Source organism: Hyaena hyaena, unplaced genomic scaffold, assembly GCF_003009895.1.
Source record: "Hyaena hyaena isolate Hyena2069 unplaced genomic scaffold, ASM300989v1 scaffold_36, whole genome shotgun sequence".
Classification (NCBI taxonomy): domain Eukaryota; kingdom Metazoa; phylum Chordata; class Mammalia; order Carnivora; family Hyaenidae; genus Hyaena; species Hyaena hyaena.
Genome location: NW_024080668.1, coordinates 5,318,936 through 5,334,073, shown reverse-complemented (window position 1 = coordinate 5,334,073; position 15,138 = coordinate 5,318,936). Strand labels below are relative to the sequence as shown.

Sequence of the window (15,138 nt, the reverse complement as noted above, 5' to 3'; positions counted from 1 at the left end):
ATCTGGCAAGGCCAGGGAAGGGTTATTCCAAGCACAGGGAACAGGGTGAACAAAGCTGCAGGGCTCGGAGAGCAAGCTGTGTCAGTGCGCACAGAGAGCAAACCACAACTAGCCGGCTCTGGCTAGCGCGCCGGACTCAAGGAAGGGTAGGGAGGAAGGATGCTCGCTGGGCCAAGTTCCGGAGTGGGCGAGGAAGCTGTAACCACAGGCTGAAGCGTGTATCGCCCGCGTGCAAGTGTCCAGCACCGCGCTGTTGGGAGACCACACAGGGGCCCGCGGCGGGGAGCACATAAAACAGAAGACCCACACTCTGCACTTGGGGGGTGGCCAAGCCGGTTGGCAGACGGCTTTGAAACTCCACACTGAACCCTAAACAACCTACTCAACTGAAGGGAGGCAAAAAGATACAAGGTGCAATTTACAAAGCAGAACAAAAAGGGCCCACGAGTGCCGAGCAGCTGCTAGACACACGGGTATGTGGGCTCCGGATTCCAGGCCAAGGTGTGGGGGGGTGGGCAGGGCGAGGATGGTTCCGTGCAGCAAGGGGTGAGGGTGGGCGAGCCCACAGGGAGAAGAACGGCGCACACACAGATGTGCGGACGGAGGGCGCATGCTGAGATAGACATGCTGGATCTAGAAGGGAGAAGAATGGAAAGCAAGAAGGGGTTGGGGCACTTTAGGAGGGGACTTCAGGGCCAGGGAGATAACATCCCATGGGCACCGAGCCGCGCGGGCTCTGCAGAGACTGTGGCGAGTTGAGGCATAAAAAGCACCAAGTAGCATTTATATGACCACCCGGGCCATGGGAGGACAGACTGCAAACCGCCAGCCAGACCAGGAGCTTCTGGGGTAAGGTGATGGGAACACGCTTCAGGGGCGAAGTGGGAAAAAGGACGGGGCCATGGAAAATTGGCATTTACCACACACCACGTACGTGCCAGGGCACCTACTACAGATGCCTTCAACCTACACTCTGTCCCACAATTCCTTAAGACAACAATACGACTTAGGCAACACCTGCACTTTACAGATGCAGAAAACAGGGGTCAGAAGACAGAACTGCCCCAGGTCACATGGCACACCGTATAGACGAGGTCTGAACATCTGCCTAACTGTAAAGCCCATGCTCATGTCACAAATGCTGCAGGGCTGGGTGCTGGGCTCAATGTGGGACAAGGAGAGCCGACGTCCACACTTGCACTTGACAGTAAGAAGGTGGCCTCACCTCTCCCCCAAAATGTGACCCTAAGGTTGGAAGGCAAGGAAGAGAGCACTGGCCCTGGCGGGGAAGTCCGGAGGCCTCTGCAACGGAACCCGGGCACCCCCCCTCCCACCCTGGCCTCAAAGCAACACCATCAGACCTGGTATATCCTTCCCTCCACCAAGCAGAGCCAGGAACGCTGCACAGCAGCCACCAGTCCGTTTCCATGCTTCAGGGGACAGAGTAGCTTTGCCCTAAACACGGGTAAAACCCCCCACAGCCACAGAGCCAGCCCTGCTAGAACTGGGTAAAATTAACGTGCAAAAGACAGCACGATGCAAGCAGCACTATGTTCCTAATCCGTTCAACGAAAGGCTCCCGCGGAACGTGGACCCAACGGTCAGGAGAACCGAACGCCACAACTGTTGTGCTAATCGGACTGTTGTGTGACTTTGGAAGGGAGAACACACACACAACACGCCCTAGGAAACCCGAGAGAGCACGGGTTCGTGCGGACGGTCACTGTGTCAGGACGGACCCTCTGCTCCCTGAACCCGGACACGGTGGACCACAGGCTCCGGCTGGCAGTGGGGACATCCGTGCTCTAAGTGGAGGGTGAAGGCAGACAGCGGGGGCAGTAGCCTGTGTTTGAACGGGCCGATCAGGGCAGCGTCGCCTACCTGAATGAGCCAGTAAGTGCATTCTTAGTCGCAAACTATCCAGGAACCGCTTTCCGCAGAGTTCACACCCGTACGTCTTCATCCCACTGTGCAGCTTCCTGTAGGGAAAGGAAAACATAGGTTGTGGCTGCTCTGGCTGGACAGAAGGAGGCCCACGCTCACCTGGGGGCTCTGCGGACACCCCTCCAGGAGGTGAGCAGCAGGGAGAGGAGATGGAAGGCACGGGTGCTACAGATGGGCACTGATGGAGATATCCCTGTGCTCAGACGGCCTCACACGCGCCCCTCTTCCCAGGGACCACTGCCGAGGAAGAAATCTATTCCTGATCTTGTCCGAGAGCTAGAGAACAGGGCACTTCTACTGCTTTACCCACCAGCATACAGACCAAGGGGGAAAAATCAGATCCAATTTCAGGGTGAGAAGGAAGAAGCACGGACAGCCGGTCAGACACAATGCTCACTGTTGGACCAGCACTGGGCTCCCTGGGAGGCCCCCGGGCCTCTGCTCACCTCGATCATGTCAGCCCCCCACAGCGCTGCAGTTGTGCACGTGCCGGGCTCCCCCACGACACCGTGAGCTCAGGAGGGGTGCATCTGTACCCTTTCTCTCCCCCACCCCCGCTCCCGCTACGGCGACTGGCCCATAGTGGGCTCTGAATAAGCTTATTCACGAGTTGATGGCTTCATGGACACAGTAAAGCTACCTCTCTCTTGGGGCATCTGGCTGTTCTCAGAACTACGTGTACAGGCCTTGAATGTGCATGTCCTTCCCCTACGGCCCAGCTTAGAAGATGCCTTCCCTCTCTCTCTTTTGGCCAGAGGCTGAGCCCCAACAGAAAGAGTTCAAGAAACCAGGTCATCCTACAAATGTAGAATGGTGCAGAGAGGAATGGCCATTTGGGTTTTCCAGGTGCATTCACACATCTCACCTCATTTTACCAACATTGCCATTCTGTGAGTCGGTCTGACACAAAGGATCACCCCCGAGAAGACAGAGGTCCCGGTAACAACCGGACAGAGGCCCGACCTGCAACAGAGCCCCGATCCCAACCTGGACCTTTCTCCCGAGCCCCCTCTGCCTCTGTCAGAGGCCAGCAGTGGAGCAGGGTAAGATGCAGGGGGGCGAGCATGCTAGCAAAGAGCTGAGCGCAGGGAGGAAGGTCTATGTGCCGCAGGCCGGCGAGGATCCGAGCTGTTGGCTGGTGTGCGGGCCATCTGGCCCGAACATTGACTTTCTTCCCACCCACACTCCTGTTCTCAGGCCCTTACTTGCTGCTGCCAGATCTGGGATCCACCTCCACCCCTATCTCTGAGCCTTCATGCCCTACGGAACAGAGCAGGGAATGGCAGCCAGAGGCAGGAGCTGATGGCGGTGGGGCAGAGAGTAGAGCATACAGGTCTCTTAGGGCCAACAACCTATTGCATCAGATGTGATGGGCTGGCATCACAATAAAAGCTGTGATCAAAGTGGCACAGTAAAAAAGTGCCACCAGTACTGCTGGTACTGATGCTCCCAAAACCGTAGGCGCGGAGGGGAAGTATCACACACCCAAGTCAGTAGCACCCAGATCGGAGCCTCAGAGCCTAGATCACGATCAGTAAACTGAGCCACCCACTGCCACCACCTTCCAAATCCCATAACGAGAACTCAGTGGTTAAGGTCAAAACCACACAGGCCCCCAGGTGAGCCCCCCGAGTGCCACAGCCTACGGGCCACAGTGGCTTGAAGACGGCATGTGTGTCCACACGCCCAGTCCCCTTCAGAGAACTCTTTCTCAATCATGCTGTTTTGTTTGCTCGCTTTCCCTTTACTCCCTTGCCAAGAGCAACAAACAATTTCTCAATCACACGCACGCACACACGCACACACACACACACACACACCCTCATCCCTGATACTGTAGTGCGCCCCACCCCCATATTATTTTACTCCTGGCCATGCCGATCCACCCCAATTGAGAAATAGTAACAGTACAGAACATTTTAACTGAACATTCTTAACTCCAAATAGATTTCACAATGCCGGACACTGGGACATGTCCTGAGGGTATTCTGGGCCAACCATGTTTTTAAACATGTGCCCAGGCAGCTGAGCGTGTATGTGTGCATGTACACACATGACAGACAGTATTCCTGTCACTCACCCAGGCATGGCAAATGTCTGCTTTTCTAAGAGGTGTTCTGTGGAGCTGCAAAAGCCCCATTCACAAATGGGTCAGTCAGTGAACCTCTTGCACACGTTCGTGGTCATGTGTGATGGAGGGCAGGGCGTGGGTTTCCATCTCATTTATTTCCATCTTTGTCTTCACTCGTGATTTCTCACCTTCCAGGAGGGCCCGCCCACCTCTCAGGGGGCGCTAACCAGAGGGCCAGCACCCATTTAGATACGTTTCCCAAAAGGACACTGGCGTGACCAGTCTTCCGGTATTAGCAGCCGCCATCAGAGTAAGCATCCCGACCCACCTCTTCTTCCTACACGTTCCAGACCAAACCTCCGACCCCAATGAACACTTCTGGGTAACCCCACTGCCTTATTTCTGAATATGAATGGATTTGCCTGGCAACTGGCGAAAGTGGCTTTCTTGGGCCACTGGATTGGCATGGTGAAAGGTGGTATGCTCTTGCCCTTTACTGAAGAGATAGCAGCAAGGGGTAAGGAAGGACACCAGGCCAGCAGCCAGAAGGCCTGGCTCCTCAGGCTGACTCGGCCATCAACTTGCTTTATGACCTTGGACAAATCATGCTATACCAATCTCTCTGCATTTGTTTCACCTGTGAAATGATGGGGGGACTTCTAAGGCTTTCGTCCCTTATGGAACCAAAGTTTTGTCATTCAAAAATCTTACTCATGGGGCGCCTAGGTGGCTCAATCGGTGAAGGGTCTGACTCTTGATTTTGGCTCAGGTCATGATCTCGTGGTTCATGAGATCAAGCCCCACGTTGGGCTCTGCGTTGACAGTAGAAGCCCGTTTGGGATTTTCTGTGCCCCTCTCCCGCTTGCATGCAAGAGAGCACACACATGTGCACACACTCTCTCAAAATAAATAAACATTATTAAAAAGATCTTACTCCTATCATTTTACCTAGTTTCCAAGGAATTTCCCCAAGGGGCATTATTACTATTCTCTCAACCACACTCTACTGTGTGATGCCCCATGATACCTAGGCAGTCAAGGCTGGGAGGGCCTAAGCAAAAATCAGCCCCCGACTTCCAAATCTACTCATTTTAAGACCATCTAATCCAGATGACCTGAGTTTCTTCCTTTATTCACTTGTGGTCTATTTTTCGGTGAAAGAAACTTCTGGAACCCATCAGCAGCCTTTCTTTGGAAACATTGTGCTGCCACGCATTTCTCGGCCTTCAGAGACACAGATGTCCTACCCTGTCCGATCCTTGGGGTAAGAACACTGCCCTGTACTTGACCCACTAACTCAGTGCCCCACACAGGTTACCCTAGGCGAACGTGGCATCCATGTGATCCACACATAGTACAAGGACAAAGGTCCTGCCCCACTGCCAGAGAGACAAGGGCAAAGCACACAACGTTCAGAAGAGAACAAGGGAGCACTTTACAAGCCTAGGAGTTGAGTGGAGCCCAGCACTGGTTTGCTCCTATCTTTCATTACTGTTCAGAACACCAAGGGAAGGATGTGGAATGGGAAAGGCGAACCCTTCCAACCCACTGAAAAAGGAAATGGCAGAGAAGAATCTGACTGTGTTCAAGAGACTTGGCTACCGACAGACTCTCTGTACCGTCTGCAGAATGACCACGGAGGAAATAGAATTCCAGCTGGCTTCTGAGCACAAGTGCAAATCTGTATGAACCCATAGTCTCTCACTCTGCAGACCACAACCCTCCCCAGCCCCCACCATACTATGCAAGTGATTCTGATGAAAATGGAAATTCTGTCCACCTCCCTCTTCTTCACCACACGTGCATATTTTCCCAGCCTGGTCTTGTCTTTTCACAAGGTCTAACTGCTCACGGCCATCTGAGGTCACCAGCCTCCACCACAGCACAGGAAGGAAGGACAGCTGGGGACATCTTTGAGTCTGCATTGTCCTTCGGTTTCACGGTACCTCCTTGAGAAGCGGCAACACCGCTGAACACGGATTTGAAAGCAACCCAGTTTCAGCATGGCCCCAACACCTCTATTCCATGCTTGCTGGAGGACCCATCTCCCCGTCACGCTTCAGGCCCCCGCCACGCCCTCCCCGGCCCCCCCCAGCGGTAGTGCTGTCCCAGCGCGGCCCACAATTGGCCCACTGGGCAAACCCATCTTGAATGTAACAGATTTTCAATTATGTCCAAAAAGACAACGAAAAAATTAACCTTTGGCAGGTTTCTAGCTGTTTTCTCAAGAGAGCTGAATCATTATGAGAAATTAGAGCTAAGCAAATCTGAATCTTTTAACAAGTAACTAGAGAGAAAGGCCCATTCCTTCTCACTGATTCTCAACCACATAACCCTCGCCACTCAAACCAAGCTAGTGAGGTACATCGAGCCATCTCTGTGCTATTGGAAGCCTGACAAGTCACAGATTTTGTCTGCTTTGGATTATAAGCTACATAACAGTAGAAGCCATATTGATTTTTCCTTTTCTCCAAAGGGTCTAGTTTTATTTTTAATTTTTTTTTAATGTTTTTTTATTTTATATTTGAGAGAGAGACAGAGACAGAGAGTGAGCAGGGGAGGTACAGAGAGATGGACACAGAATCTGAAGCAGGTTCCGGGCTCTGAGCTGTCAGCACAGAGCCTGACGTGGGGCTTGAACTTACAAGCAGTGAGATCATGACCTGGGTTGAAGTCGGATGCTCAACCGACTGCTCAACTCTAGTTTTAGGAGGAGTTTGCTCAATGCTGCTAAAGAAGTTCCTCCATCTAAGATGGGGTCAAGGCATCCCTCCTCTCATCTTTAACAGTATTCCAAGCCCAAGAGCTTCGTGGACACCTCCAACCCAGGGCTGAACTCTCCTGTGGCTCCCAAAGTCCACACAAGGAAGGCCAATGCCTATTTCACAGCCACACAAAGCCTGAGCTTCAGAGCAACCCTTTATTCTCAAGATGAGCCTTCATCTCCCCTGTATACCTAGAACACAAGAGCAGAATGAGTGGCAGCAAGGAGACCCATTCCACACTCCATCCTCCCCTCCACACACAGCTGACTGTACAGTGCTCCCTAAGAGCACCTTCTGCGTCTACTCTCTGCAGGAAGAGCTCAGCCCATCCCTATGTGACAGAGCCAAGGGTCACAGGAAGACTGCAAGGAGAGGGCCTGAAGGGAGGCTCCAAGCTCAGCAATGCCCACGTTCCATTTCTTCCCAAGTTCCTTTGGCCAGAGACAGAAGCAGTCAAAGCAGACCAACAGGAAGGTTTAGAGAGGGCATTCAGTTGCCATAACCCAGGAGCTACACTCCCTCCCTCCCTCCCTCCCTCTCCTCCTGAGGATGTGTAAGTGCCTGAGCTGTGAGTTTTGCTGGGTAGAACGGCAGTGAGAACTTGAGCTTGTCCGTGGGGAAAGTGAATGGGAAGGAACTGCCCATATTTGGAAAAGAAGGTGGGGAATCCATCCTATAAGGACTTTTTTAAGGTCACGCTTTTCTTGTTCTCAGTTTAAGTGATCCCATGTCCTGAACAACACTCAGCTCTGGCCAGTGTGGCCCTCACGGTCTTTCCAACAACTCACCCTCTCCTTGGTCTGAGCGGTTCCACATGCAGAAGCCACCCTGAAGCCTGGGGCTTTTGCTTTCTGATCCCATGACCATCAACTTGACCTATTCAGTGCTTCTAAGGGGTACTCAAGACAGGCAAGGATGAGACAGGAGATTCTGAGAGTCAGATCCTAAATGAGCCTCTTCTCTCAAAGCCTGCTGCCCACATGGGAACCAATATTCTCCAAGATCCTCTTCTGATCATGGGAACCCAGCCACCACCAAAACTCCCGCTCCTTCTTCTCCCTGAGCAGGACTTGGCCAGCGGGCAAGTCATGGGGACCCCTGTCCCCACATGGGCAAGGGTCAAGGCGGGTCCCTTCACAGAGCTCTGCCAAGGCTCTCAGTCTCAAAAGCAACAAATGAGTCCTAAGCCCCGTGGTCCAAGAACCTCACCCTGGTCTTACTCACCTCTCCAAGAAGAAACAGAACAAAGGGAAGGAAGAGGAAAGAGCTTATATACTTTGGCAACAGGCCTGTTTCTTTCTCTAAGACTCTTAAGTTCAAAACACACCTCCAATGTCCACTGACCTTTAATTCAAATGGCAAGAGGAAGACCAAACAGCCAAAGCATTCTGGGCTCCGATTTTAAGAAGGCGTGAGTGAAGAGTTATCAGGCTATCAGGAATTTACTCCCAAAAGCAACTTCCGGGGAGATTTCAAGGTGTTTCCATATTCAGTCCAATCTCCTGAACTTTCTATACATGTCCTTCTGTGGGGAAGGGGTGCTGTGAACAGAGCCTGCTCTACTGAAGGCCTCCACCCTAACCCATAACTGGGATGCTCAGGGAATGTTCTTCTAAGGCTAACATCATCTTGTCCCAAGGGAATGTCTCTTACTGCGACCATCAGTGACACACTCCGTCCGAGTGGGTCAATAGTCACATCCAGTATCATTCTCCTTAGGGAACAAGCCATGTCGAAGTTCGTCAAAGCTAGAAGCTCTCTGAGGACAGGACACAGGTATCTATGAAGCTACTGCTAGGGAAGCAGGCACCAACCAGACAAAGGGATACCTGACCACTGAAACCCAGCCCTGGGACTGCCTGGAGTCACAGAGGAGGCCTGTGGGTCCCGGGCTGGGGGTGGGGGAGAAAGAATGGTTCTCGTCTTGACGGGGGAGTCGGTCACTTTCATTTTCTCAAGGCATGAGGGAAATTATCCTTTTACCCACTTTTTTTTTAATGTTGAGATTAGACAGTCATTTGACAAGCTGTGAATGGGTAGCTGGTATTACCACAAATTATCCTTGTAGCAATAGAGTTCCTTGCTCCCTGACTAGTCAATATTAATAAACATTACCGAATGCTTTTACAACACAATTTATTTTTTAATATAGCTCTTTATGTATGCCATAAAGTAAATATACCAATAAAAGGCAAGGATTCCAAGCAACAGATTAAAAAAAACAACCCAGAATGAACAGAGGGCTAGTTAACGCCTTCCGCGCCACAGGATGAGAGGGTACAGGACCCACAGAGCGTGCCCTCTCCTGGGAACCCGGGCCAGGGGAGCTCTGGAAAATGGCGGCCATTTGGCTGCTTTGGGGCTTTTTAAAGGGAGAGGGAGACAATAGCAAAGAAGGCATGTTTTCTCAAGGATCTAGAATAAAAGAGTAACACACTGGCTGAAACACTGTTCGGGGTGGAGGGGGTAGGAGACCCAGTGTTCACTCCTGCTCTGCTGGGAACCATCAAATGACCTCAGTCAAACCACTCAGCCTCTGCAGATTCCGCTTTACGCCCTCTGCGATAACGCAACGGTTGAGTTAGAGGATTTCTTAGGTCCTTTCTAATCAGGCTGACGCACTGAAAGGCCACGGGCCGACAGGGGCCTATGCTCACCAAATCATAACCACCTTCATGAAGCACCCATCCCCAATTCATCCCCCAGCCTCCATCATTGAGCCCAGAACACAGGAAGGACACGACATTTTTGGTTTGAATGAATGAACAAACCAACATGAAGGGTAATTCAAGAAGAAAAAGAGGTAACAACACCAACAAAAAAGACACAAAACACTTTCCACACACACACACACACACACACGAACAGCTGTCTCTATTGTCCAAAAGAGAAGGCCTCCGTGGGGTTCTTAGAAGACCATGCGTTGTGCACGGAGTGCACTAAAACGTGGAAGGAGCTGTTCTGAGCCTGGGAAACGAAGGGAAGGAGAACGGCGTTCCCCACGGCCATAACCACACCGAGTACAGTGCTTTCTGATAAGGCTGCCCGTGCGGGTGTTAAAATACCATGTCAGAAATGACAAAGGGGCATGCTAATCTCCCTGCAGCAAATGCTCGTTGAAGGCTGAGCACCAGGAGGCCTGAGCTTCAGGCCGTTACGTAACGCGGGCCTTTGTTTTAGAAGACTGAGTCCTCGGAAGTCATTTACGTGAAATATCTTCACCAACAAATTTCGCCAAGAACAAAAGTTTTTCATTTGTGCGCCGGGCTACAGGATGATCTTATCACACACAATCTCATACAGTCTCTTTCAACACGGTCTTATTCAACAAGGTCTTAGCGTGCTTATCTGCGGAGTCCCTGGTAGCCAAATATGATTGAAATGTTCTATTTATGCGCACTGGATTAAGGAGATGTTGCAAAACTGCACAAAAACCTGGCAGGTGTAAGCAAGGTATTACAGCCTCGGCAGTTAAGATCTGAGGGAAACGAATCAATACACACTTTTGTAGTTTTCTTTCTTTCTTTCTGAAAGAAACCTGAAAAGTTGTGCTTTTTGAAAAGGGAAGAGGAAAAATACTAGAATGCCTTGAGATTTACAGCTTTTTAGAGCTTTTTCCAAACCCCAAACAGGGCACCAGGATGCACGCTTGGTGACGTCAGCCCAAGGAAAACAAAAATAAATCCCAAATATTCTCTCCGTATCCTAAAAGGCCCTAGAAGGGAAATGAACCATGGTTCTGGACGGGCAGGCGCTTTGTGTTTTCCTCTCTCATACCCATCAGAGGCTTTCATCTTAACCAGCACGAAGAGCCAATTTCTCGGAAAACTGTTTTCAAACAGCTACAAATTCCTCCCTTATCTTCCTCTATCTCCTGGGTGTGGGGAGGCAGCGTTGTCTCCTGGTAATCTAGGCTCATTTTAACACACTCTCACTTCAGCCATGAAGCCAAAATGCTACCTTCACATCCCACAGACCAGCCACAGACCCTCAGAGACTGTGGAAATTAACCGAGGCTTATTAAGGGCCTAAGAAAGTTCCTTCTGAATTAAAGCCCTCTGAAAACCTCCTTAATGTATATTGCCTCATTCTTTCTGCTTTAGTACACTGAAAATCAAATTACTTCTCTATGAGCGTTCTGAGCTGTTAGAGCTGCCATTCTCAACATCGGTTATGAACACTAGGTAAGACATTGGGCAGAGGAACCTGTACGGACACCAAATCACATTGCGGAAGTCACTGTCCTTTTAATGGTGGAAGCGGCCAACAAAACCAAAAACACACATAGATATCCACCTCTTTGGCGGATTCCTTTTTCTTCCAGAAAAATGTAAAAACGAACCTAGTCACTTGAGGTTTCCTAAGAATAACACTAATGCATTTGTAGATCGCATCTGACTTTGAAAGGGATGCTGAGGGTCATTTGAACCATCCTGTGACTGAAGAAGAAGGTGCCGCCCAATTTGTGGATGAGGAAACTGAGGCCAAGTGACTTACTCTCCCACATGGGAGCAGGGGGATGTCTCCAGACTTCTGACCTCAGGATCGACATTCACATTTACCCACCTGCAGAGAGTCTATCCATCCTGCCCAGAACGTTCTCGCAGAGCCTCCAGGTGAAAGGCACAGGAAAACCACCAGCAAGAAAGGAGACCCTAAGAGCACACTGAGATTCACCAGACCCTAGTCAGAGGGAAGCAAGAAGAGAGGCCAAACGATGGCACCCAGGGTCCACAGAGGGGCGGGGTCTCAAAACAACTCTATAACTTCCTACAGAGAAGAACGCAGGGAAGGCACACCGCCCTCATCCCTTGATGCTCGCTAGCTTACTCTCCATCTGTTAATAACCTACTGTGTGTGACCAATTCTGGAAAAGTAGGACCGCGCTTGAATGGTGCCCCATCGAGGTGGGCTAATCGTCAACACTCCCCTGCATTGCTGCACTTGACTGCTTTCCTTTCCAGAACTTCACACAACTTTCAGGTACATACTGGGTTTTCTACCAGTGCCCCTCGCCTCTCCTGGACTGCGTACCACCTGCGAGGAGAGACCACCATCCACGGCGTCCTCAACGTCTGGCACCATGCCTGGTACAACGAAGGCCTTCAATGCATCTGTTTTCCAGAACCAGCTTTTTTGAGATATTATCCACATGCCATAAAATTCACTCTTTTAAAGTACACCATTTGATGGTTTTAGTCCATTCACTGAACCGTGCGACTCACCACTATCTACTTCCAGAACATTTTCATCACCCCAGAAAGAAACCCTGTACCTATTAGCGGTCACTCCCCATTGCCCCTCACTGTTCCCCCCGCCCCCGTCTCTGGCAACCACTAATCTACTATCTCCCTCTATGGATTTGCTTATTCTGAACATTTCATATAAACAGAACCACACAGTATGTGGCTGGCCTTTCATGTCCGAAAGAATTCACTTAGCGTGATATTTTCAAGATTCATCCATGTAGTAACATTTATCAGCGCTTCCTTCCTCTTTATCGCAAAATAACATTCCACTGCACAGAATACCACATTTAATATGTCCATTCATTGGTCAATAGACATTGTTTCTGCCTTTTGGCTACTATGAATAACGTGGCTTATTTGCTTCCAAGTTTTATATTTGGAGGTAGGTTTCCACCTTCACTTCACCTGCCTGCAATGGAACTGTTGGGTCATCTGGTACCTCTGTTTTTAACCCTTTAACTGCCAGACTGTCTTCTAAGGCAGCCACGCGATTTTACATTCCCCTCGGCAATGTACGAAGGTTCTGATTTCTCAGTGCATTTTTGGACTAAAGGAATCAATGAATGAGGATTCCTTCTGCTGTCGAAGCCAGCAGAGAAGGGAATAAACTTCCAAGGCTCCTCTGGTAAACTGGCATCTTCATCTGCAGACGTGACATGCCACACTTGTGTTGAACAGAAATCCTAAAGAAGGCTATTTATATTTAGCTCATTCCAGGGAGAGAGAATCGAATGAAAAATTAAGACAAGGAAAGGAAAGCACCACACAGCTCCAAGCGGGCACTACCTTCGGCCTTCGCATGTGATTTCAGCCCCTAGCCTCCACCCCGTGTCCGGGCTCAAAAATTTAATAACACGCGCTTCTTAAACAGATTTAGATGAAAAACTAGGAGCAGGATCCCAGCTCAGCAGCAGCTGACTTTGATTTGGTCGACAGCGAGGGGAGCTCTATTTGACAGCCCTGCTGTCTGTGACAAGAAGCTTGGAAATGTATTTAATAATACTGAAAACCAAAACACACACACACACACACACACACACACACACACACACACTAACAAAAATGTTGCAGGTAAACCCAGGAGGGAGACCCACAGAGCTGGAAACAACTAAGAACATGGGCAAGCCGAGAGCAAGCGCTGGCTTCCCTTCCTGAGCTTGCTGGGGGATGGGGGGCAGGGTCCTGGAGCAGGCTTCGGGGACAAATTTTGTTAAGGGCTCCCCAAACTTCTCTTCCCCCCTTGCCTTCCTTTGTAAAAAGAAGGCAGCCGTATTCCTTTCTGCACAGACTCCTTGCAAAGAACAAACAAACAAAGGCCGGGACAGAGCAAGGCCCTTCGCAAGCTGCAGGTAATTAAAACGGCCTGTAAATGCCCCAGCAGAAAGCACTTCAAAGAGACAGTAATTCCAGCAATGGCCAGTCAAGACCGTGTGGTGTAAAAATTATGAGTTTTCCCAACAGGGAGCTTTGTGTGAAAAGGACAGGGTTTGGTGGCAAAGGGAGGCGAGCCACACAGAGGAGGCTGACAACTGGTGTCCGCACCCAGTGTGCGAGGGAGGGAGTGTGTGTGTGTGTGTGTGGCACGCACGTGAGCAAGAGAGAGGGGGCGGTGTGCGTGCGTATGTGTGAGAGCACACATTTATCAATGCCGAGACGCTCCGAGCGTGTGGGCATGGAGATAAAGGGCAAAATAAAATAAAAGCAACAGACACGTATCCTCTCCCCTGCTGGGCCTTCTCGTCACGGGGAGGATTCGCAGGCGGCTCCGCGGGCTCCTGATTTGGGAGCCGAGCCGGGCACGGCGTGCGGGAAATGCCGAATGCCAGCCACCCCGGGCCCAACGATGGCCAGGGTGCGGTCGGCTCTCTGGACGTGCGTGTGTCCTTTCCACCTGGCCGAGATGCACGCTTACCGTAGGCTACGCTGTCTTACAAGAGGATGGAGAAGGGAGATTCTGGAACCTGACCCTGACCGCACCTGCTGGATCTTCTGTGCTACCTGCCCGGTGCCCTGGGCTCATACAATGCTACGACCACACGCACCACAGGGGTGGCAACCTCCATGCACGGGGACTCTGGGCTCCCTCTTCCAACACAGAAAGCCAGGCTGACACGCACGGTGGTAATCACCTGACCACAGCACTGTACATCTTTTTTAAAAGGCCTGTCGCTGGTGCATTTTTTTGCCTGTATTTTCCCTCCAGAGCCCTGATCACCTCAAAGAGACATCTCACCAGGCATGGGAACCCCCATGGCCCTTCGGCCCCCAAAGCTGGTCCACGTTACCCCTATCTTTTGACCTGTGTCTACTGCTGCACCAACGGCACTCAGGCTGCACCTGCTTGCGTGTCCGTCTCTCGGAGTACATGCACAAGTACCCAAAAGCAAGCCTGGCCTCATCTCTCTGCACTGTCAAGGCCAGCAAAGGCATAGCACTGGTGGGCGCTCAAGGCAGGTTTTGGGCCAGTGGGTGGGCGTGTGCATCTTGGCCACGCTGCAGGTCATGCATGGGTCAGGACCTGCACAAACAGCGTCCAGCGTCCCGCGTCCGGCCAGCCTGGCACCCAACTGCTCCTCGCTGTCCCCAGCCGGCCGAGCATGCACGTGGCCATGGGAGCCCGTGGAGGGAAGGTGGACGCGCCCCCGTGCTCACCGAGGCAGCACAGGGCCAACACCAGCCAGGGGCTTTATTTCCCCATAAACCAGATCCCGCTCTGCCTCCCTCACAGCGCCACTCACTAACTCCTCTCTGACATTGCTGGCTTTAAGCCCACACATAAAAACGTCCTTTACTATTTTTATTTAATGAGCTTTCATTTTCCTCCCCCTCTTCGTAAATGAGAAAGGAAAGCCCCCCTCCTAATGGGGATGGGGGAGAGGAAACAAAGTGGAATCTTTTTAAAATGGGCCATAACTTCATGAAAAGCTTTCTCCTCACCAACACTCCCCCCCACATCCACGCCACCCCACCCCCACCCCCTCATGTCCCTACATCCCCCACTCCGCATCCCCCCTTCTCACCATTCAAAACAAGATGCATGGATTTTGGACATTTGATTACTTTTAAGTATATATTTTTCCCTCAAATAGACTGAATACAATGGTTAGGA

The 15,138-nt window shown here is 51.1% G+C and overlaps 1 protein-coding gene across 1 annotated transcript in view; it reads right to left on the bottom strand.

Moving 5' to 3' along the window:
* ZBTB16 (zinc finger and BTB domain containing 16) overlaps positions 1 to 15,138 on the bottom strand; it is a 184,505-nt gene that overhangs the window by 85,988 nt on the left and 83,379 nt on the right. The window contains exon 3 of the mRNA XM_039229242.1: positions 1,882 to 1,979. Within this exon, the coding sequence (XP_039085173.1) occupies positions 1,882 to 1,979 (98 nt within the window). The remainder of the gene's footprint in view (positions 1 to 1,881; positions 1,980 to 15,138) is intronic.